Source organism: Peromyscus leucopus, chromosome 2, assembly GCF_004664715.2.
Source record: "Peromyscus leucopus breed LL Stock chromosome 2, UCI_PerLeu_2.1, whole genome shotgun sequence".
NCBI lineage: Eukaryota > Metazoa > Chordata > Mammalia > Rodentia > Cricetidae > Peromyscus > Peromyscus leucopus.
In genome coordinates, this window is record NC_051064.1 from 127,027,846 (window position 1) to 127,052,598 (window position 24,753).

The 24,753-nt window shown below is 46.1% G+C and overlaps 2 protein-coding genes across 3 annotated transcripts in view; one reads left to right on the plus strand and one right to left on the minus strand.

The window, feature by feature from the left end:
• Positions 1 to 20,765, minus strand: part of LOC114704273 (protein argonaute-1) — a 33,114-nt gene extending 12,349 nt beyond the window's left edge. The window contains exons 1-12 of one of the 2 annotated variants that reach the window (XM_028885423.2): positions 20,684 to 20,765; positions 15,886 to 16,069; positions 13,428 to 13,548; positions 12,831 to 13,012; positions 12,297 to 12,433; positions 11,930 to 12,064; positions 11,709 to 11,796; positions 10,960 to 11,107; positions 6,828 to 6,947; positions 6,337 to 6,459; positions 6,078 to 6,202; positions 2,404 to 2,588 (exon numbers count right to left, since the gene is read on the minus strand). In XM_028885423.2, coding sequence (XP_028741256.1) covers positions 2,404 to 2,588; positions 6,078 to 6,202; positions 6,337 to 6,459; positions 6,828 to 6,947; positions 10,960 to 11,107; positions 11,709 to 11,796; positions 11,930 to 12,064; positions 12,297 to 12,433; positions 12,831 to 13,012; positions 13,428 to 13,548; positions 15,886 to 16,069; positions 20,684 to 20,708 — 1,573 coding nt within the window. In that variant the 5' untranslated portion in view covers positions 20,709 to 20,765. Of the gene's footprint in view, positions 1 to 2,403; positions 2,589 to 6,077; positions 6,203 to 6,327; positions 6,460 to 6,827; positions 6,948 to 10,959; positions 11,108 to 11,708; positions 11,797 to 11,929; positions 12,065 to 12,296; positions 12,434 to 12,830; positions 13,013 to 13,427; positions 13,549 to 15,885; positions 16,070 to 20,683 lie in introns of both variants that reach the window. The other variant, XM_037202935.1, reaches the window with a different exon arrangement.
• On the plus strand, positions 20,523 to 21,582 carry LOC119087452 (translation initiation factor IF-2-like). The gene is made up of 2 exons (XM_037202934.1): positions 20,523 to 21,097; positions 21,388 to 21,582. Exons 1-2 carry the CDS (start codon positions 20,566 to 20,568, stop codon positions 21,468 to 21,470), a joined length of 615 nt encoding a protein of 204 aa, XP_037058829.1. The 5' UTR covers positions 20,523 to 20,565; the 3' UTR covers positions 21,471 to 21,582.
• The last annotated feature ends 3,171 nt before the right edge of the window (positions 21,583 to 24,753 follow it).

A 24,753-nucleotide genomic window follows, 5' to 3' on the forward strand; every position in this document is an offset into this window, starting at 1 on the left:
TTATTTCTCCTACAGTTGTACATAAAATGTTTTTACATTCAAAAAAAGGACAAGTAATAAAGAATTGTATTACATGAAATATATAGAATATACAAATTTATAGAGACAGAAGGATTAGACGTTATCTCAAAATAGAGAAGAAAATATAGAGCAATGATTTCCTAAGTACAGAATCTCTGTTTTTGTGATGGAAAAGTCCCATAAATGGACAGTAGTATCAGGACATAATATCGTGAATATAATAAATCAATATAATTAATGTAATTAATGAATATCATAAATAAAATTATTGAATGAATACTGCAAATGTAATCAATGAATACCACAAATGTAATTAATATGAGTATAATTAATGAATATCATGAGTGTAATTAAAAATTAAATGATTAAGTAATTAATTAGTTAATTTTAAAAAGAAAAAAAAAGCCAAGCATGATGGCACATGCCTTTAATCCCAGCATTTGGAAGGCAGAGGCAAGCGGATCTTTGGATGAGAGGCTATAGTAAATTACAGCCCATCCAAAAAAAAACAAAAAAGCAAAACAAAAAAAGGACATATATATCCTCTAAGTAAAATGATGACAACAGAAAATAAGTATAATTTGAACTAGGTTTTGAAAGGTGGAGAAAACTAAGGGTAAGATGGGCAAAGAGCATATCCAGACAGTCCAAGCAAAGGGGAAATGATGGGAGCAAAACACACCCAGAGAGGAAAGGACAATCACAGAGTGATCGTTTAAAGGCCGGCTCTTGCCAAGGCCTCCCTAGAAGTTGCTTTCACATAACCAACTCAGCAAGCCTCCAGCAGTCTGGCGATCCGCCTCAGCTGGTACACTGGTATAGAAGGACTGGGATTGGGATCTCATTTCAGAGCAAGTGACTTTACAGTACGTTTGTTACGTGAACAGTACAGGAAAAAGGTGAAAGGTTACACGACATCAGGTCCTGAAAGTCCTTTATGCAGTACCGAATGAGGACCTGATCTTTCTTCCTTGAGAAGAAAGATTAGAAAAGATGATCAATAAACCTGCAGAAAGAGAGAGGACAAACAAACGGGAACTGAAGAGAATTCAAGAACTGGTTTTAAGATAGTAATAGTACTAAACCGGGTAGTGGTGGTGCACGCCTTTGATCCCAGAAGCAGAGGCAGGTGGCTCTTGGTGAGTTCAAAGCCAGCCCGGTCCACAGATGGAGTTCTAAGACAACCAAAGCTATACAGAGAAAACCTGTCTGAAAAAAAAACAAAACAAACTACACACACACACACACACACACACACACACACACACTCTCTCTCTCTCTCTCTCTCTCTCTCTCTCTCTCTCTCTCTCACACACACACACACACACACACACACACACACACACACACACACACACATATATATTATCATATTACGGTAATAGGTAATGGCCAAAGCAACCAAAATGAGTGAGAATATCAATAAAAGACAGATAGAAGGAAAAAGAAAGAAAATCTTAGAATACCAGGTATTCCTGGTAATGACAAAAATAGAGACAGGAAATGTATTCAGAAGTCAAAGAAAGAAGAGAACAAAACCAGGTCCTCAATCCTAGACCTGCCTGAGGAGAAAAGTAGACAAGACAGAGGGAAACAAGTTAAAAAGTAAGAGGCTGCTGAGGGAGTGTGCACAGAGAATGTAAAAACAACTCTTTCAAAGGGAGAAAAGCAATGGGAAAAATGCGTAAAGACATTGCAAAACTGTTGCAATGTGCTTCAGGACAGTTAATCTGCAGATGTGTACAGGCTGAGAGGCATGAAGTCCCAAAGGTACCAAAACTGGATGAGAACAAAACCAGAAGTGAAGGAAAAGGACAGCACAGTTTCTGAAGCAGGCAGAGATAAAGGAGAAAAATGGAGTAAGAGACTTACTGTCATTTGTCAAATGAGAAAGAGGAAACAAGGAGAAATGTTGCAAAAAGCCCAAGCTACTACTAAGCAGAAAAGTAGCAGATGCACCACATGTTCAGCTTGAGCTCCTAACATCCTAATAAATAACACACTCCTAAGTGACAGCTACCTGGCCTGACCCATCTCTGTATCCCACTACCTCAGCCTGCCAGAAAGACCCTGTCACAGAGGGGCCTAGGAAATGGGATGGAGTGTAACAGGTAAGTAAAACCAAACGACTCAATTGTTCAGACAGAATATTTCTCTGACTTAAAAAACAACAAACAAAAACTGAACATACTGAAACACTCACAAACAAAAAAAAAAAAAAACAAAAACAAAACAAAACAAAACAAAAAAACAACAAACAAAAATCTGACATTAGTGAACATCTCTGGCTAAAGCCAAAATCCTCCACTGACTCCTCCCTAGAAGCCCCTAGAGGGCTGCTGTGAAACGAATCCCATCATCACTGTCCCCAGAGAACTGTACCATACACAGGCGTCTTCCCTGGCAGGATGACGATGATGAGCTGCAGTCCCGAGTAGGTGTTCTTGAGATGTCGGAACATGGGCTCCACGCTGTCTGCACCTTGTGCGTACTTGCAGAAACAAGGCTGACCCTGGATGGGCATCCCTGCATCCTTGGAAATCTTCCGCAGCTGATCTGTGAAGTTCCTGTAGCACAAACATGGTCATGGCAGAGTGTGATAAACCCCACTGAATCTGATGGACCAAATGCCTCCATCTTGGGTGTTCAGCACTGTGAGAGTCTAACATGAATGATCCAACCACAGCTGACGTAAAAAACTACATTTATAGTAGAGGAAAAAAGACAGAGCTTGCTCAACTAGAGAGAGCATTAAGGGAGCTGAAGAGACAACAGACAAGGAACCTGTGGGAATTCTCAGGGCTCTTGTCTTTCTGTGTGAATGAGACCTGTGGATATCTGTACTCCATTACATGTCCACAGGGGAAAAACACACACACACACACACACACACACACACACACACACACACACGCCTAAGTGCAAGGCTCTTGTGCCCAGAGTAAAGGAGGGTCTACCAGTGATGAAGAACAGAAGGTGCTCAGGAAAAGATGAGCTAGGCCCCTACTCGCTCACTAAGGCCAAGGGCCAGTCATTACGCAAGCCTCTTTCCTCTGGCTCTAGGCTTTATCCTGAGAAAGGCCGCAGAGTTGGTAAAGTGGGTGGATGTAGTACAGTAAAATAACCAAGTCACATAAATATACAAAAATGAAAGGCAAGCAATTAAATTTGTAAAAATCTTATCATTTAAAGTAAATCAATCAGCAGTGAAGTGCCTGTCTGGCATGTACAAAGATTCACACTCAGCACTGAAAAACTTAATTAATAAAAGCAGTAATCAACAAAGAGAACAGAAATGAATGTTTCAAAAATATATACCACATATATATCAATGACAGTTCAGGATGTATTTTTCACATATTTAATAAAAATATGTAAGGTAGATACAGTATATTTTATGCAAGTTTAAAGTCACATATACATCCATAAAAATGTGTAAGATTATAATGTTATTTTTAAAAAAAATCTTTTAAACAAACAAAAACTAATAAATAATAACATTAAAAAACCCCAGGAGAGTCCTTGCTCTGGAGGAGGTGGGAATGGGGATGGATTGGGGGGAGTGCAGGGACGGGGGAGGGAGGACAGGGGAATCCGTGGCTAATATGTAAAATTAAATTAATTATAAAATTAAAAAAAAAACCCTACAATCTACAGGTCTCAAGGCACACATACACTTATAATCCCGACATTTGAGAGTGAGTCAGGATGACTGCCATGAGTTCAAGGCCAGCATGAGAGATACAGAGTGCCACTCAAAAACGAATGAATGAATGAATGAATGAATGAATGAATGAATGAATAATAACTCACTAAAAGCTAACCATTGCCTCCTGTAAATAAGAGGGCTTTAATGGTCTGCTAACAGCTTTCTTCCTTTACTCTGCTGCACACAACTGTAGTATAAGCTGCCAAACGTTCATCAGTCATTTTCCCAGACTTCATTACTGACGGGTCTTTACTTCAAGAATGAGTATTCCCTTCCTTCCCTCCAATACCAGACTGTGATCAGGATACTATGTCAGATGATCTAGAATATAGAAGGCCGTATCCTAACAGTGACCCAGCTACAGTGATAAGGCAGACAAAAATCAACAGACCTGACTATGTTCATCCATCACTGACCAATCTCCAACTCCCCAGGCCTCCGGCTCCCCCAGTCTTCGTGAAAAGGACGCTTTTCTCTGTGCTGAGCCCTATGTCCTCCTCTAGACTTGGGAGCCTTTGCTTTATTTACTTCCCAGAGTTTCTAAGTTCTAGTTCTAACTTCTACTTCCTATGCATAGTCTCCCCAGAGTCTCCTCTGCATGCCATAGTTTTCATGGCTGAAAACTCAGGAATCTCTCTCTTTGGCCCAGCACCACGCACTGTGAGGTACCACTGATCCAGATCCACAGTCATGTTTTTATGCCCTGCATGTAGGAGTCACTGAGAGAAAAAAGTGCTTGATGCGCTGAACTCCTCCAAACAAGAGGCTGAAGCGATAGATTTAAAGACAAGCAAACAACAAAACACCTAGACAAGCACAGGACAAAGGGGCAGAAAAGAGACCGAGCTACCAATGAGATACAGGTGAAGAGCTGGGAGCCTTCCAGTGCAGCTACAATGCCAGACCAAATACCAGACCAGCCTAGACTAAACCCGACGGATCCAGGAAAGGAGACTAGAAAACAAATAAGAAACAAAAACTCCGATGAAGAGAAATGACAATTATGATGGTGGTGGCTACGTGTCTGTGTGTGGTACGGGGAAGGGAGGACAAGGGCCTGGAAGGTCTGGATCCGGCAGGAGCTGACAGAAGTAATTCTATCAAAGACACAAAGGGCACAAATCTCCGTTACCCTTTGTCACAACCAAAACGGTCAGCTCCACCGACCTCCCCACTACCAGAATACGATGATCCAGTTCTCATCCACAGAGCCACCGCTTAAAAGACAGCAGAAACTGAACCGCACCTTTTATGTATGTACACTTATTGGTACTTTAAGCTAACTCAATAAAAACCAAAGACTGCAGGAAAAGTGTCAAGTGACATTTCTGTTTACTTATTTACTCACTCGGGTCATTACTTCTCTAACCTGTTTCGTTAAGACAGACAACTGTCTTTCTCTTCCTCGCTGCCATCTACTCCCAGCCTCAAGGACGATGATGGGCCTCTCAATTCATGTGCACCTACTGCAGGTCACTTGGATCTCACTTAACTGTGTACTGAGGAGCACAGCTCAGAGGACCAGCTGCTGGTCCTTGACAGGGGAAAAAAAAAAAAAAAAAGCTTCTAATTAGAAATGTAAGTTCCGCAGCTCAGATCTGATTGGCTCGTAACTCTGACCCTTTCCTGATGCGCACACTTTGGCCCCCAGAGGCTCACACACTTGAATGCCTGGTCCCCAGTCGGGAAGACTGTTTGGGAAGGAGGAGTGGGGCTTGTTAGAGGTGCGTCACTGGAAGGGGGGCTTTGAGGTCTCAAAAGCACATGCCATTCCTGTTGGCGCTCTCTCTTCCTCTTGCTTGATCAGATGTGAGCGCTCATCTATTGCTCCAGCGCCATGCCTGCCTGCCTGCCGCCATATCCCTGCCATGACTGGTCAGACTCATCCTCTGGTACTATAAGGCCCAATAAACTCTTATTTATAAGTTGCCTTGGTTGTGGTGTTTTATTATGGCAATAGAAAAGCAACTGAGACACCACCTACTCGCTACCAAGATGAAAGAACATAAATTAGTCACTTAAGTGTAATGTTAGCATAAACACGATAGTTATTACTACTACTACTTATTACCAATTATGATAATTAGAACAATAAAATGACTCGGGCCTCCCTTAGGAGAGTCATATCCTAAAATTCATCTCTGATATAGAGATGGCTCCTGAAGTCTTCTGACTACATTATGCACAGAAAAGGATAGGCAGAAATGAGAGTCAGAAAAAACAAAGTAAACAGAATTAAAAGAGAAAAGGCAAATCGCAGTTCAATCTTGACCCCAAGAGGTTATGGAATCAACAGCTCTGGGATCCTTCCTACCCACCAAACCCAAACCCATCCTTACTTGAGCACTTCTCTCGACACTGTTTTTGGGGTGCGAAGCAGGCGATGGCCCAGACTTTGATCTCAATCCCATTGTAGAACTGTTTCCCACGCATGTCCCAGACTCCTTGGTTGGGCGTGGCAATGGCCCGGTTCTAGGGACAGGCAGAGGGGGCGCCCAGGTGAGCCTCAGGAGAGCCATGTGAGAAGGGAGCAAAAGCCCCTAAGCTGTGCGACCCAACTCCCCCCGGGGGCCCCAGAGATGCTGTCTGGCCCTGACCCTGCTCACCCGGCCGCCGTACTGCAAGATGGGCGCCGGCAGCACTCGCCCCGTCACCTCCGTCATGTCATCCTTCACTTTGATCCCAAACTCCTGGATGTAGGGATCTAAGTTGTAGCTGGCATTCTTCATCTGCAGGGCAAAAGAAGGGGATCTCAGGAGACCAGCAGCTTGGCAATACTGCTCACGTTCTGGGTCCCGAGGAGAGAGCCCTGAAGAGAAGCTGAGGCTGCCAAAAATTAGCCCTAAAAAGGGGTGGAAGAAATAGAAAATGAAGGGAGTGGAAGTGCAAACGGGAGCTGAATTAGAACGGAGGGAAAATGAGAAAGAAGTAGCTACAGGCTCAAGAAGCAAGAGCAGCCCTGCAAAGCCCCAGACACATCCAAACAGGTTTCCTGAAGGTCGGTCTTGGTGGACCGACCGACCAGTAAAGCATCTATGCTCCCAAGGGCCCCAGAGGCTCAGTGAACAAGCATGCACTGCTCAGCAGTCCCACTGACCAGGCGACTGATCTCCTCCTGTCTGTCTGGGGCCGACCTAGCTGTGGCCTTTATCATGGTGGAGGTCTGATTGTCAGTCAACTTCTTAATGCACCGCTGCCCGGCCACGATGTTACAGACCTGGGGAGATGAAGGGACAAGTAGTCACGGCCCGAGCACAGCCTGTCCTTATCGAAAACGGGGAAAAGGGCTACAGTCGTTGATACAAATACATGCGACCAAGAGTTTGCGATGCAGGTCTGTGACCAGGTCTCAGGTATTAAATGAGAATAATTACAATCCCACAGGGTGTCCAGGGATTAAATAAAACACTTACAGAGCTGAGCACAGTTCTGGAACACTGCACTCAGTACATTATAGCATACATTATTATTTACCCAAGGACTGAGTACACAGCTCTTTTGAATATTAAAAACCCAATATAACATAAGCAAATCAGATTCCTATGGCAGTTCTCCAGTGGTGGCAGGAAGTATGTTGCTCCGTCTGCAACCAACCAGGAGGAGCAAAAATAGCTAAAAGTTCCTGAGCCACTGAGGTAAAGAAAGTACAGGAACCATTATTTCCTTTTTTCTTTTGTGTGTGTTGAGGACATGATGTGTGTGTGTGTGTGTGTGTGTGTGTGTGTGTGTGTGTGTTGGGTATGCTTAGAGACTGAACTAGGGCTGTAAGCATCCAAAGGAGGTACTCTACTGACTGAGCTGTTATCTCCAGCCACAGAAATCACTATTTCTATTGGCTGGCAGTATTCTTTATTAGGATGAGGACCATTCTGCTATTTGGCTCCTCTGTCTGTACACAAGATGGAGATTAAAAACAATGCCTAGGGGCTGGAGAGATGGCTCAGCGGTAAAGAGCACTGGCTACTCTTCCAGGTGACTAGGTTTTCAATTCCCAGCACCCACAAGGCAGCTCACGACTGTCTGCAACTCCAGTTCCAAGGGATCTGACACCCTCACACAGAGTATATACATGCAAAACACCAGTGAACATAAAAAAAAAACCAATGCCTAGTGACAAATAAAACTTAGACTTCTAATCAGGACACAGGGACAGGAAAGTTTATAATGGAGTAGAAAGGCAGCTGGTCTCAGGAGACTTGTTGAAGTGAAGCTCTGTACTTCTAAATGATGTCACCTTGGGCTTGTCTCTTAACTGCTCTGAGACTCAGCTTCTTTCATCTCAGCTATGATTAAAAACAAATAAAAATCACTAGCTGTCTCAAGATGCTGTGAAGTCAAGAAAATGTGTAACTTGTTCTGTATGGCTAATGTTCTGTAGGGCTGATGTTCTGTATGCACTGGCTTTAGTCCTGGCTCCCAGAGTTCACACTAATGGAAAGCTAGGTCAAGGGCACCTGCTTTTAAATTCCACATTTCAAAGCCTACACATGAGCACCCAGAATTGTTGAAATTGACTTTCCTAAAGATGCTTTCAACTGTGGCACCCCACAGGCAGTTCCAGCTTCAGAACCTACACTGCCAGAAAGAAAAGGACTGTGGCGAAACTGGAACTCTGTGCAGTGCTGTGGGAATACAAAACAGAGACGCTGCTGTGGAAAACGGTACTGTGATGCCTCACATTAAATATATGATTACCATGGGAACCATCAGCTCCACTGCTGGGTACGTACTCAAGAGAAGAGAAAGCAGAGTTGACAGGTGTTTGTACAGCTTTGTCCACAGCGGCGTTATTTACATAGTTGCTACTCAAGTGTCCATCAGCATTAGAAAATATAAATCAAATATGGTATACACATACAGAAGCGTATTACACCTTAAAAAGGAAGAGAATCCTAACATACCACAACATGGATAACCCTGAGGACATCATGCTAAGTGAAATAAGCCAGTCAAAAGGATAAATATATGCTTATACTTGCATAAAAGACCTAGAGGAGTAGTCAATTCCTAGAAAGAGAAAGTAGAACAGGCTGCCAAGGCTGAAGGGGAGGTTGGTCTTTAAAGGGTTTAGTTCCAGTTCCAGATGAGGAACATTTTCTGGAGACAGACAGTGATGAGAGTCGAACAACAATGTGAATGTACTTAATGTCAGAGAATTCTACACTCAATGGTTGAAACGGTAACTTTCATGTTATGCGCAGCTAAAAATTTGAAAAAGATTGATGCAGGAATGAGCTGACCTGAACATGAACGAACAATTTTGCTGAGTCTCAGAGGCCTGAATAACTGCTTAAGGAACACAAAGACCTCGGTTGGTGGCCCTGGTTATTCTTAGCTCCCAGCAGTGGAGCTTCAAATGATCCACATTTTCTTACTTAAACCTGCCATGGATTTCCAAAATAATTCAAATAAACCTCTCCTGACTAGAAACTGGAACTCTCATTCACTGCTGACAGGACTGTGAAACGGGAGACAAATCCGGCAGCACTGAGGGCGTTAACAGTCATGTGTAAGTTTACTCTGATGTATGTCTTCAAGAGAGATGAGAACATAATCAGAGCAACAAGTCAGCGAATGCTTACAGCAGTATTTCTTTCCTATCAGCCAAAAAGCGTAACACAAATGCCCGCCAGTGAGGAAGAAACAAAATGATGTAGCTACATAAAGGAATAACACCCTGATAGCAATGAGGGTGAATCTTGGAACAATTGTGCTAAATGAAAAAAACCATTCACAGCCAGGCATGGTAGTGCACACCTTTAATCGCAGCACTCGGGAGGCAGAGGCAGGCAGATCTCTGTGAGTTCGAAGCCAGGCTGGTCTACAGAGCAAGTCTCTGGACAGCCAGGGCTACAGAGAGAAACCCTGTCTCAAAAAAAAAAAAAAAAAAAAAAAAAAAAAAAAAAAAAAAAGAAAAGAAAAAGAAAAAGAAAAGAAGCCATTCACAAAGGACATAGACTGTATGATTCTGTTTATATAGTCTGTCCCAAACAGGCAAATCCACAGAGATAGAAAATAGCTTAATGGTTACTAGGGACCATTAGGGAAAGAAATACAGGCTTTCTTCTGGGGGTGATAAAACATCCTGAAATTAAATAGTCATGATGTCTGCATAATTCTATGAATATACTAAGTACCACTGAATTATACATTATCACATTTTTATAATGTCAATTATGTCTTGATAAAGCTATTAAATCTTTTTATATCCTACAGCCCTCTGCCCTCAGAAAGACCCAGACTGTCTTGCTTTAGACATTGGTAGCTGTTCCTACTGCCAGGAAAGCTTGTCCCTGCTATTATTACAAGGATAACAGCCATAATTTGGGGCTCAGATCAAATGTCTCCTAAAAGAGGCTACCTTTGACAACAATAACTAAAATAGTTCCTTGACCTCCTCACATCCTTACTTCTGTTCCTTGACCTGCTTTATTACTTTTTCAGCACTCACTACCATTTGAAACTACATTCGTGTTTATCAATTTGTTGTCTGTCTTTCTAGAAGAATACAAGTTCCATGAGAGGAGGTACCCTTCTTGTCTACTTAATTTCTCTATTTCTAGTACCTACATCTATATATAACATATATTATGAGCTTAATAAATATTTGTTAAATAAGCAACAATACAAGTCAAGGTATGTAATTATGTAAATGATGCACCTTGAAAACTATTGTTTCACATAAATAATATTGTTTAAAATTTCAGCTTGCAGCACATGTCAGTTTGGCTGGAACTGTCCCTCAAGACCTCAGTTTATATCTCCGAGAACATATTGCCTTCACCCCCTTCCCATGTATCAGCTGCTATTAAACAAGTCAGAGCTCTTGCTTTGCTTTCCTCTCCCTTCAGTCTCATTTTCTGGAACCCTAGAAGTTCAAAAAAAGCTTGAGTTTTAAATTTGTAGAAGCCACTTGGCGGTGGTGGCGCATGACTTTAATCCCAGCACTCAGGAGACAGAGGCAGGCGGATCTCTGAGTTTGAGGCCAGCCTGGTCTACAGAGTGATATCCAGGACAGGCACCAAAACTACACAGAGAAACCCTGTCTCAAAAAACCAAAAAAAAAAGGTAAAGAATTTAGCAAGCAGGAAGTCTATATGTCACATGAAAACAACCTTGAACCTTCCTAGAAATCATCTTTCCAAACTTGAATATGAGCAGGGGAGACTATGACTGGCTCAGCAGAGCCGATGACCAGTGTCAGCCGAGCCATTCTCTGGTAGCCTTACCTCCAGGGGCAAATAGGTATGCTTCTGTTCTTGCCCAACTTGTAGGCAGGGCAGGTGGGGGTACTTCAGCTGAAGGTTATATTTCTGCTTGAAATACTGTGCCACGGTGCACTCCACGGTCTGTCCACTCTCCAGCTGCAAGGGGAACCTGTTTGGAGGAAGAGAAGGAAGTATCATAATTCAGCATCCAACCCCACCTCTCTACAGCCCCAGCCGAAGGCTTCAGGCCTCACTGCATCCTCTTTGGTCACTGCCACTCATGGGAAAGCAAGCGAAGGCTACAAGGCTTCACTGGACAAGCCACATATTTGATGGACAAGTCTGCAACAGTCAACTGCATCTGACTCATCTGTACTTCTAAAGCCTGAACAGAACAGATACTAAAGGTAAGAGTCCAACAGCCTGGCATCAAGAAAGGGGATGGCATCTGATGATGTTCCTACAGCTAACCCAGGGATCCTGACCTTAGCTTTTTTCAGGAGGAAGAATAAATTGAAATGTTCTCTATTTACGGACCCAACAGTATCGGTGGACCACGAATGCTCTATAGTAAAGGTCCAAGGAGGAAGCCAAGAGCTCAAGAAGGTAAAACTCATGGGGACAATCAAACAATCCGGGACTCCCATGGCTTCTCTCCGAGCACAGGCCAGTGCACGTCTTATTCTGAAGCACAACACGAGAAGGGAGTGGGTTCCCGAGCGTGGCCCTCGGCTACCGGCTGACCGTGCTCAGCCATGCTGCCAACTTACGTCTGATGACTAGCAGGGCGGCGGGTAACATTACACACGCGGTATTTCCTCTTCATCTGTCCACAGTGGGTCACTTCCACCTTCAGGCCTGAGATACACACACCACTTGTCAAGGTTGAAACGGGTTGCTCATGGTCCCTTGCTTGGCCTCTCCCAGGGAGATTTCCTCTTAGGGTCAGAGAAGGCAGCGCTTTCCCTTCCCCATGTGAGTGGGTCCTCACCTTTTATCTCCTTGGTAAAGCGAACACGCTGGGAATCCGTGAGGGGCTTGGGTTGCTCGTCTATGTTCCTGATGTCCAGGACCTCACACATGAACTCAATCACTGGCTGTGCTTTGTAGAAGGCAGTGGCAGAGACTGTAGGGACAGGGGAGAGATAGATTGGCTCAGATGCTTTCAGAAAAAAAAAAAAAAAAAAGCAAGCATTACAATTTATACCCTCTTCTTTACGGGTACCAGGATAGGGGCAGGGTGTGCCAGGGCTGCAGGAATTAGACTAGGAGTGTGGCTGCAGAGTTGGGAGGGATGAGGCTGGGACTGTGGTCACTGGATTCAGGGTGCCCCTGGCTCCATAGCTCTCCCAACTCACCATCAATGTTGAGCATCATCTTCCACATGGCAGGGCGCACAGACTGGTGAAAGCCGAACCAGACCTCGCGCCCACCCCCCAGCGGGTGGTAGTAGCCCTCAGGCGGTGAGAAGAAGGAGCGGCCCACAGGGGTGTACCTGGCAGGGACAGGCAGAGAACTGGTCCCTCGGGCACAGGCCCCCACCCTGTGAGGCATCCTGGGCACGGAGGAGCCCTGGCCTGGAAGGCAGGACACCAGGGCTTTAATGCCAGCTCTGTTCTTGGGCCAACAGTAAGACTGACCTTGTACAAGTTTCTACCTTTTCTCTGCCCTGCAGGGATAGACGGAGTGAGGCTATAATAGTATCTAAGGATAGGGCCAGGGATCTAACCATCTAAATGTATATATATATATATACTTGCCTGACACATGGTAGGGCCTCAGTTTCTTTTTCCCAATGACACACTGTGGGACCTTAACACGCACTCCCTCCCTCCTCCCCCAGCAGCAGTTTTGCCAACACCTATAGCCTAGGTAATAACTATACTCAGTACCTCATAGATGCCAGGTGCCTCATGGCCACATCCAGGGCTTGCACAGACTCCAAGGGCACAGGGATCTGGCCACTGACCAGGGCTTCATGCAGCATACGCCAGCTCACAATGGCTAGCCACTTGATGGAGACCTTAAAAATTCTATCTTTCCCTTCCCCAGGGATTGTCACCTCAAAGTCAACCTTCAGGACAGAAAGAAGAAAAGGGTCACTATCACATTCCCCCAGACGAGTCCGCCCACCACACTCACTGTCTCCCACTCCATAGATCTGCCATGAGGCTTCCCTCAAGTCACTAGGGGCTCACAAACAGACCGCAGAGTAAAACACACACCCCTCTTTCCAAGGATGATGTCCAGTGCTGCTGGCCCTCTCAACCTGGAAGAGAACCCTTTGGGTCTATTTACGTCTGATCTTGGTCTGTTTGGGGACAGGCACACAGCACACTAAGTGTCAACCCTGAGCCGTCATGCTCCCAAAATATACTTTCCTGCACGAAAGAACATAAGGCTCTCTGGACTGCCAGACTCTAGCTGGCTTCTGTGAGCTCCATTCCACGGCAGACCCATCCCAAGCCTGGCCTCATCCCTAGCCTTACCCTCTCGTTGCCAATGGGCAGAGCTGTGACGGTGTAAATGTTCTTCTTTCCATCATACACAGGCTTGCGGTCCCCAAAGATCTGAGGCTTGAAATGCTGGACCATGTATTCCACCACCTCCCTGTGGAAGACAGACGGGGCATGGGGAAGCTGAGTGGAAGCTTCAGGCTTCTGGAAACAGGTCAAGCTTCAGGCAATGTCCGTCTATTGTGCTCACTCCTAACGTCTACTCTATGACAGTACTTGTCAAGCTTCAGCATGCCTATGAGTCGCCAGGAGGTTTCATTACAATCAGCTTCTGATTGGCAGGTCTACAGTGTAGCTTGAAAACCCACATTCTGACATCCTAGGTGATGCTGCTGGTCCTCAGATCACCAAGACCCTCACAGACCTTCGAGGGGAGAAGGGCTCGTACCCAGGTCTACTCTGAACCTTCCACAACCTCTAACTCCCAGTCTGTGAAGCAAAAACAAAAGGGGAAATATCTGAACTAGACGAGAAGTAAAATAAACTGTAGAATGAGTTCATCTCTCCAGCTCTCCGGAGTTCTACGACTTTTCTCTCCGTTTTCACCTTTTCCCCAGTCTCACTTCTTGTGTTCTCCTATTTAGTTCCCACGGTCATATTTTCAAACTCTCAGCCACCCAACTATCTGACCATTCCACTTTCTAAACCCAAACTCTTATGTACTGCTACAATATAAAACACACAGCGGTACATTAGAAACAATGGTAAAACACATGGTTTCAATTCCAACTAGGTCAGTGCTACTCAGAAATTCGTCTTGGTTACTTACGTCCTTCATAGGCTGACTATATGAAACCTTTCCCACCAACTTCTAACTGCCTTTTATCAAAAAGCAGCTCTAATATCAATTAAAAAAACAAACAAACACTGAACGGCAGCTAAGGCCACTTTGAGTTCCCAGACACAAACACAAACATGCTTATAGGCACCCATCCTTCCGCTAGCATTTGAAACACCCTTTTCATAGATTATTATATATGAGTTTATTAATATATACATTTCATAGATTATTATATACATAATAGAGCCCTATTTAAATTCATTCATTAGAGAAATACAATTCAAAATTAGAACAAGATACAAGTATCTACTTACCCATACACAAAAAAGAAAAAGAATTGTCTATACTAGTTTGGTGTAAGTATATGCAATAGAACTTCTGAATTCTTGCAGGTTGGGTTGAATGAAAATTGGTTTTATTAAAATCAGCTTCTGATTTGCAGGTCTACAGTGTATCCTGAAAACCTACACTCTGACATCCCAGGTGATGCTACCTCTAAAAACTGACAATGTCTCAATTTAAACAGTCTTGTACCAGCAATCCACTCCTAGGATTTTATCTTACAGATATACTCACACTCAGTGAAAATATGTATCTTTATATAATAGTTAATAGTTTCAATCTTGTAGCAAAAGTTTAGACTCTATGTAAATATCCCTCAATAAATCAAGCAAGTTATATGGCCATTCCATGGAATATCTACTGTGCTACACAAAATAATGAGGCAGATCTTCACATGCTAGAACATGCTATTTTCCAAAATATGAAGCTAAATAGGAAAATGGACAATACAGAACAAAGCATATAGGACTGTACATTAATATTACATATACATATTTTTGTGCATACACAGAAAAATATCTGAAAATACACTCAAGATTGTTTTAAAAACGTACTAGGAGCCGGGCAGTGGTGGTGCACGCCTTTAATCCCAGCATTCGGGAGGCAGAGGCAAGCGGATCTTTGTGAGTTTGAGGCCAGCCTGGTCTACAGAGCGAGATTCAGGAAAGGCTCAAAGCTACACAGGGAAACCCCGTCTCGAAAACAAACAAACAAACAAACAAACAAAAAAGTGTACCAGGGACAATAATTTTTCACTGCCAATTCTTAAGGTTTTTAATTGTGAATATGGTTTTCAAGTAATAGTAAAACAGTTTGATCTGCTTCTTCAAAGACTAATCCTTCCAACTATGCATCCCCCAACATTCTCCTGCCTTAGTAAGAATATCCTGCTCTTATTCCTGCCATCTCTGAACTTGCCTTTTAACCTCTCCTTCTCTACTAGCTCCTTTACCCAAGTTCGTTCTTAAAAGTTGTCTACTCAGCCGGGAGGTGGTGGCGCACGCCTTTAATCCCAGCACTTGGGAGGCAGGGGCAGGTGGATCTCTGTGAGTTTGAGGCCAGCCTGGTCTACAGAGCGAGTTACAGGATAGGCTCCAAAAGCTCCACAGAGAAACCCTGTCTCTTAAAAAAAAAAAAAAAAAAAAAAAAAAAAAAAAAAAAAAAAAAAAGTTCTCTACTCATCCATTTCAACAAATGCTGGAATGTGCTAGGTACTATACTTCACTCTTATAGTGTTCTCAAGCCAACATGTTCCCTCTTTCCCTGTTTAATAAATTGGACTTGGAGCCATCCATGTGCATCACTTACCGGTTGACTCTGCGAGGACACTTATCCGGCTTGATGTCCACCTCATAATGGTAAACGTCAATCTTAGGAATGTCCACCTCAAAGTAATTGGCCAGAAGCTTGATTGGTTTGCCCACAGTGCCAATGCCAGGCCGGCGAGGTGCCTGGAACACCTGCTGCAGGGGAGGCAGGTAGGCACCTGCAGCTATTAAGACAAAGAGGCCAGTGAGGATAGAGTCTGGCAATCTTCTAACTACTACACGGCCTCTCAGGCCCAGCCCGACCAGGAGTGTGGTCTCTTTCCAGTTTCTTAACCTAGCAGGGGCCTTCCTTCCACTAGCTCAGACATTCCCAGGCTCATTGGCTTTTCCGATGCTTTGCTCCATTTTGATTCTTGTTTTAAACCTTTCTTCAGTTAGGAAAATGTGTATCTTAAACCTCATCAAGTAAATGTGTAATGAGTTCCTATCACATGAAGGAGAAGGGACCAAATCTGGTTCCTAGCTCACAAAACCCTTCCTTCTTTCTATGGTAGATTGAGACACCTGTCTCTACCAGGTATCTGGCAGACTAGAACATTCTCTGCTAGGAGACACTCACGTCACTCATCACCATCCAGAACACAGAATGGCATCAGGACTTTGTAACTATACCCTCTGTTAATGTGGATAGGAGAACGACCCCGAGAAAACCGGGCTGGGGGTGGCAAGGCCAGTGCCTGAGACAGGGCTGAGATGTGGAGTGTTTGGAGCTGGAGGGAGATAAAAGAAGACTAGAGGGGTGGAAAGTATCTGGAGACTAAGAAAGTGAAGAGAGGCTGGTCGGGGCAGGAGAAAAAGGCTTGAATTGGTCAGAAAAAGGAGTGAGGCCTGCAGGTAGGGCTAGAGAGTTGAGGGGTAGGGAAGGAACTGTCCAGATGAAGGATGGAGAAGGAGCAAAAAAAAAAAAAAAAAAAAAAAAAAAGCTGACATGAAGAAAGAGCTAGATGCTCTGGGAAGGGGAAGAGTAAGGAAGACACTGAGTCAGGAGAACAGAAGACACTTTCCATGCTTCACAAATCTTCCCACACAGAGGGTCCAAACAGCAGGAGGGGATCAATTTCAAGACACAGGGGACTCTTGGGAAAGGGCTAGGATAGGCCAGCATGACTGCTACTCCAGTCTTATATTCTCTCTCTCTCTCTCTCTCTCTTCTCTCTCTGAGTTCTGTGTGTGTGTGTGTGTGTGTGTGTGTGTGTGTGTGTGTGTGTAGTAAGTGAAGCCTTTGTCCTCAGCTACTATTGTTCTTGCCAGTAGAGGACCAGCCCAGGTGGAAGGAGAGAGAGAGGGATAAACTGGTCCAGAACCTCCTTAACAGACAGAAAAGACTCAGGGCTGGAAAGGGGCAGGAGGGCGGGGAGCATCTTCAGCAAGGGTGTCAGGAAGAGGCCAGAACCAAGTGTGGGAGGTACACATTTCCCAAAGCTGAGGTGCGTGGTCTCCCTCTAGCCACCCATCAAGTCAGCCCCAGCCCCTTTCTGCAGAGGGAAATCCTAGTCCAACCCAAAGGCAAAGGGCCTTCAGAACCCAGCTACAAGGGAACTGAACTACTCACACCTATCCCAGAAAGAACGGAACAGATACTGCAGACAAGCCCACGGGCTGACAAACACCCCTATCACAGACAACCTGCCCTTTCAAATCTACTACTGTTCTACACACACCCCTCCCCATCCTCTACTCAGTGCTTCAAAAGAAGGGGCCGTGCCTGACTTGGTCGCAAGCACAGGTATTCAGTACCCTCCTATGAAACAAGTGAACAAACACACCCATAGGCATGGCCCCGAGTACACAGACATGCTCACAACTGTCCCAAACAATCCTAAACCTGTACAGGAGAAGCGGTTGACCCCTTTGCTAGGGGGATATCTTCCCCTCCCCAATTCTGGGGCTCCATTCGCCTTTTGTGTCTCCTCGACTGGGAGGCAAATCCTGGGAGAAAGACATCACTCCCCCGGTAGCCCCCCAGAACTAGGAGCTGGGCGGAAATGATAGGGAGTGGGACGCACATTCCCCTCAGAGCTTTCTCTCCCTCAGAAACGGACAGCACACCAGTGCCTCAGGGCACTCTCCTCCCCAGGATTCAGGGAAAAAGAGGCACACATCTCCAGTTCATCCCCAAACTAGGAAGCCAGAAGGAGAGGACAACTACCTCTCTGCCATTCTCTCCCCTGGAAAGGCCCCAGTTGTACAGTCTCCACTCCCCCACCTCGCCCTGCCCCCAGCTTTTAGACCGAGAAAGGAAGACACTTCCCCTCAGACCCAGACAGGGACAGACGGCCACTTTGTGATGCAGATGAGGGCCCCAGCACAGAGGACAAAGCTCCAGCCTAGGGGGAAAGGGGCGGGGCCCTTCCCTGCAGACAAAAGCAAGAAGGGAGGGGCCCTGAAAATGACACTCCCCCTCCCCCATCCCCAACCAGCACTGCGAAGGAAAAGTAACAGACCTCAAGGCCCAGGCTCAGGATTCCTCCCCAATAACTCAGAGGCTCACACCATCTAAAGAACCTGACTGACTACTCAAAGGGCATGCACCCTTGGTAAGTTAGGCGGTGAGTAAGAAAAGACTAAGAGACCAATCTCTCCAAAAGTATTTGTCCACAAACATTAAACACCCACAGACATAGACACAAATTACAGAATATGCACATGAGTTTAACCATATGTTCACACTTGAATGTGATCCGAGTCAGTTAATAAACATGCACTCTGTGTCAGGGCCTCCAAGCGCCAGGCAACTGCTGCTAACACGGAGAAGTCGGAGGGTATCTCCACCCTCAATGCGCTTCCAGGCCAGTCCACATGCCTGAACACACCTGCACATTGAAGGCACATCTGGACATGAGCAACACTGCCTTAGTTTTGAGCTTCTCAGAACAATTATTTCAACATCTTCCAAGAGAACAGTGTTACTGCCTGGTCCCAGAAGGAAGCAGTTATGGAGTCTCCATCAGAGTCCCCAGCCTGAATTTCGATGACATCTTTTGATGAGGCAAACTCTACGCCACTAACATTTTCCCAGTGATACAGCTGACTCCCATGCGTCAGCCCTTCTTCACCTAGAAGCTCCTTTCCCGTAACAAACAAATCCATTTCCCCAAAACTCACTAGACAGTCATCAATATAAAGTCATTAGGAACCTAGGTCCACGAATCTTCATCAGCGTGTCTGGACGTGGGTGGCCTAACCACCCTACTCTAGCCCACAGGTTGTTGGTAGGGGTCTCCAACCTAGAAAACTAGAATTTGCACTCTACCTTACAAGGCTGTTTGTGTTTGGAAGAACACAGTCACTACAACACATCACAGATCTTTGAATCAGAGACTTGGCAGAGTTTTAAGATCAATACCACTGGCCTGAACAACACAGATGTTTCCCACAATCTTTAAAAAGTAATCTAAAGGAAAATCCTGTGGCCATCCCCACACCAGATGGAAGGAGGTAGTGAGAGATATCCTAAAGGATTCTGGGTCCAGATTGTCCTTTCTACTACAGGGTAAGAGACCTAGAACACCAAAGGTATCGTAAGTCCACAGTCTTCTCTGGGCAGCCCTGCCTCAGTTTCTCCTCTATTCTTATCTACTTTTCTCCTGACTATAAATAGGAGAAAATAAGTTAGAGCTACTATCACGGTCAACGCTGTAATCAAGCCCCCACCCCCAACAACTTGTTTCTGTCAGACTAGCTTGGTAACCTTGGGTCTAATGACTTGCCCCTGATATGGAAAAAGACCCACCGGGAAACAGGCGTCACAAGAATATAGAGAGATTACACTGTAACATAAAGAGCCAGTTCAAGGAAAAGGACGCTATCCTTGGGTTAAAAGCTCCATTTCTCCTCAGTAGTGGTCTAAAAACTTGAAAACCATGTGGGCCTGGTCGCTCAGTGACCAACACTCTTCTAAGGCCTATCTTCAGGGAGAACCAGCTCCCAAAGCATGGCTTCGGTCCCAGTCTTTGCTCGTGTGGCAGAAAAAGGCACTCTGGCAGTTTACCTCAGCCCATTCTTTGGCAAACCGCTACCGCGGGGCTTAAGGACCAAGTGTCAGAGACCCCAAGACAGAGATGCAGGCAATTTCCATTTGCACTCTGCCAACAGAATCTAAGAGAATGCACACATCAGTGCGCTCCTTTTCCAAACAGGGCAGAGGAGGGGTAGGGGTATTCAAACAGCCACGCCCCCACCACATAGGGCAGCCCTTTAGGCTGGTACCTCCGCGCATGCTCCCGCGCCACCACTCAAGTGCCCAGCCTAAGGGGGAAATCCCTGGGCTTAGATCCCCACCCACTGCCCCCTGACCCTCACCCCCGCTTCAGGCCCAGGCAGGGCGGAGCACGGAGCCCAGCTCTGGCGCCTTCTCCCTAGAGACATTAGCTTAGCCCGGCCCCACACGGCCGAGCCCCCGCCCCTGGCAGGCGGTAGCTCCAGGCCCATCTGTGTCGCCCCCCTCTTCTCCTGGACACCTGGAGCCCGCCCCCCTGCCACCTGCCGGGCCTCCCCATAGGCCTCCCCAGACCTCACGGAAGGACTCGGGTGCATTCAGGCCCTTCTCCCAGATTACTTCCCACCCTCGGGACTGCACACTGCTTCCTAGGACAAACACAGCCCGGGTCTCCGATCTTCACATGGCTCTCCGCCGGAACTGCACACAGCCCCCTTCAAAATGGGGCCCCCCTCGCCCCCTGAGAGCCCCTCTCCTCACTCTGGAACCATGCTTTTTCCCCGCGGGAGCCCCCAGGGCTTTGGAACACACACCGCTCCCCGCTCCCGAGGGCCCTTACCTGCTCCCGAGGGTCCCGCTTCCATCCCATATACCCGTGTGGAGGACAGGGGCCGGGAGACTGAGGAGTCCAGCGTGAGGGGCCTAGGTGCCTCGCACTTGCACTGCTCGGGCTCCCGGGCCGGGCTCGGCTCCCCCCCGAAGCCCGGCCGCTCGCGCCGTCGCCCCCGCAGCCTCCGTTGCCGCCGCCGCGGAGCCTGCAGCAGCTCCCCCTGCGAGCGCCGAGTAGCTGCCAGTGCGCAGGCGCGACCGATGGGCCCAGGGGGCGGACGGGAACGAGTCAAGCGGGGCGCTCGACGGCAACAAAGGCCAATGGAGAGGGGCGGGGGCGCGGGGCCCACGCAGCGGCCCCTGGCGGCCACCCGAGGCCGTGCAGCCTGGCGGGAGGGCTCCGGTGGCGGAACCGCGCAGTGGCGTAAGTGGGGCGGGGCCGGGCGACACCCCTTCCCCGGCTGCAGCCTGGGGCCCTGTCTTTTCCCTAAACAGGACCCTGGGAACCTACCCGCAGCCCCCGCCCTCGGCGGCACAGAGCCTGGTTCCCACCTTATTCCCCGGCCCTCTTCCCCTCCAACCCCCCATCACCAAAGGGGCCCTGCCTCCCACCTCTCCCAATCACCCTCATCCTTTAAGTCTTGACTGCCTCTGCGAAGTCAGTATTTCTGCGTCCCTTGTCGCTGATCTCACTGACACCACCCTCTCTTCCAGGCCGCGTGCCGGGCGCTGAGACCATAGAAGTGCTAGAGACCTTGCCTACTCTGGAAGATGTCACAGTTTCAACTCAAGTGTAGAAACAGAGCTCTCTATCTGCAGGACCCGGGAAGCACCTGCCTCCACTTTCTCATCTGCAGCGTTTTCCTCTTACCAAATCACTTAAATGACGTTTTGCTAATTTGGTAAACCCAAAGGCTAATTTTCCATTATTTCTCTTTTATTTTTTTAAGACTTTACTTGGCGTCTTCATTTTCTTAAATCTCCACATGCCTGTCCTGTACAGCTTTCTTTAATAACTCCTGTTGTTTTGTTCACTGTAGTTCCAACCTGAGTTTTAGTCTCCTCTCCTCCCTCTCCCCTTCACGGCTTCATAACGCTTAAAGCCCAAGTATCTATATCTAACCACGGAGCCGCTTCATTGTCCCTACTGTCTGCTGGACAGCTCCAGCAGGCTCTAACTTCACATTTAAGTCCAAACCTAACCCTTCCCTTCCTCCCACAAAACATACGTACTTGTCCTATCTCAATGAACGCATCTTCATGCCAAAAATGTCTCCCTTGCCCATTTAACTGTGTCTTGACATGCTTGACTCCTGAAACACTCTCAAAATCATTCTCTGTTATTCTCATAGCACCCATACCTTGTGTGGGTACGTGGGTACTCTCCATACCAGAAACATCACACCTACTTCCTTGGTAATCTCAAATATCATTGGGCATATCCTTCCCATTTGGTCTGCTGCACTCACGGGATAATTATAGTGAAACTCAGTTCATCACACACACACACACACACACACACACACTTTTTTTTTTTTTTTTTTTTTTTTGGAGACAAGGTCTCGCTATGTACCCTTGGCTGGCCTGAGACTTGTTATGTAGACCAGGCTGGCCTCCAAATCACAATACCCAGTTTCCTCTGCCTCCCAAGTGCTGGGATAAAAGCTGTGTGCCCCCAGACCCAGCTTCTGTGTATTTTCCAAGTCTGCTTTACACCAGATACTATGCAAAGGCCTAGGACGTAGGAGATGGACCTTGCTGAGACTTTACTAGTAAGATGAACTTAGGACACCCATTTTTAGCATGCCTAGCTTCTCTTCAGCAGAGTTTTTCAAACAGGAATCATCACAATCACCTGAAGGGCTTGTTAAAACACTGGGTCGTGCTCTGCCTCAGAGTGTGAGTCATGGGCCTTATGTTGGATAAAAGAGTGTATGTTTCAACTAGGCAGGGTGGAAGGAACATTCCTTTAATCCCAGCACTGAGGAGGCAGAGGCAGGTGGATTTCTGTGAGTTCAAGGCCAGCCTGGTCTACTTAGTGAGTTCTGGGACAGCCAGACGGTATAATGAGACCCTGTCTCAAAAAACCGTGTGTGTGTGTGTGTGTGTGTGTGTGTGTGTGTGTGTGTGTGTAATAACTTTCCAGATAAGACTGCCGTGGCCCTCTGAGGGCCACACTGAGGACTACTACTCTCCACTGGTTAAGAAGAAAGCTCTGGAGCTGTCTTGGTGTCAATCCTTGCCCTGCCATGCACTAGCAGAGTAACACTAGACGAAACCATTTCGCCTCTCTGTGTCTTGGTTTCTCTTGTGTGTGATGGTGATGGTACAGTATTTACATCACCGGGCTGTTGTGAAGATTAAAAGAATTAATAAGAAAGGCTTTCCAACAGTGCTTGGAGGATGCGAACATAGTAACAGCCGCTGTCACTGTCGCTCATCTGCCTCCCACACGGCAAGTTCCTTAAAGATGGGTCGCATCAGGTGCATTTCTGCCTCACTCAGAGTCTAGTGAATATGTGCCTATAATGATCAGCAAATTTGGGTTTAGCTGAACCAAAGAGAGCAATTAAAAAAAAAAAAACTTTCATAAAATAGCAAGACCTTTGCCTGGGTTAAGTGAGTGGGAAGCATTTCCTAAGAGCCCGAGTTCCCTTTGGTTAAGACTCAGCCTTGTGCTTAATTTTAAGGAAAAGGACTGGTCACCACTCTGACTGATCTCCAAAGTGTACAGTGGAGTCAAGCTTTGGCCCAGCTTTCAGAGTTCTTCTGCAGACTGCCTCCATCATTAGGAATTTCACTCTCAGCTAACAAAAGTGGTAAAGGAAAATTCAGAGAGCATTTTGTCTTTCAGGCTGATAAACTACTTTCAGGGCCTCTTTTTTTTTCTAATTATTACGTTACATTTTTGGTTTTTGTGTGTGCACACCATAGCATGTGCATGGAAGTCATAGGACAATATAGGTCACAGTTACCAAACTCAGGTCATCAGGCTTGGCAGCAGTTGCCTCTGCCACACTGAGCCATCTTGCTGGCCATTCAGTAACTCTATACATTCCTGGAAATCTATTGGCTCATTCTCTCCAGTTCATTCCTTGCACTGTAGTCCATTGCTAACACAAGAATCTCTACATTATGTGTCCATTAACACAAAAGCTTAATCTGTGTGGTCACGCTAACACACAGAAGGGGCTCTACCATCTGTGTCACGCTAAAAAAAGCTAATCTGTGTGGTACACAAAACTACATCTGTTACGCTAACACACAGAAGGGCTCTACCATCTTTGTTTGCTAACAACAGAAGGGCTCTACCATCTGTGTGGTCCACGGCTAACACACAGAAGGGGCTCTACCATCTGTGTGGTCCACTGCTAACACACAGAAGGGGCTCTACCATCTGTGTGGTCCACGGCTAACACACAGAAGGGGCTCTACCATCTGTGTGGTCCACTGCTAACACACAGAAGGGGCTTCTACCATCTGTGTCTATCAGTCTAATCACCTTTCCTCTTAGAACTTTTTAGAACTGAAACAATAAGAATGGTAACAAAAGAAAAAAACCTGTATCCTCATCTGTGCTTTCCTCTTCTGAACATTAAAAACATTGTGGAATACAGGCACAGTGATATATGCCCATAATCCCAGCACTCATGAGGCCAGGATAGGAGAATCTGTTGAGCCCAGGAGTTTGCTACCAGTCTGGGCAACACAGAAAGACCCCTCAAAAAAAGAGGTGGGAGGAGATGGGAGAAGGGGAGAGAGAGAGAGAACACAAACAGAACGAGAACAAAGAAACCATTGTAAGTAAATGGGAAAATTCAAGGAAATAAGTAGCAACATATAGCATTCATTGACTAGTAATAACTAACTAGGAACAATGATGATAAAATACAATTTGATTTAGAAATAAGCAGGGAGATGTTTGTGATTTGTATAAGAAAGTGTGTCTCAGGGTTGGGGATTTAGCTCAGTGGTAGAGCGCTTGCCTAGCAAGTGCAAGGCCCTGGGTTTGGTCCTTAGCTCCAGAAAAAAAAAAAGAGAAAAGGAGAGAGACCAAATTCCTCAATGCAAACACAGTAA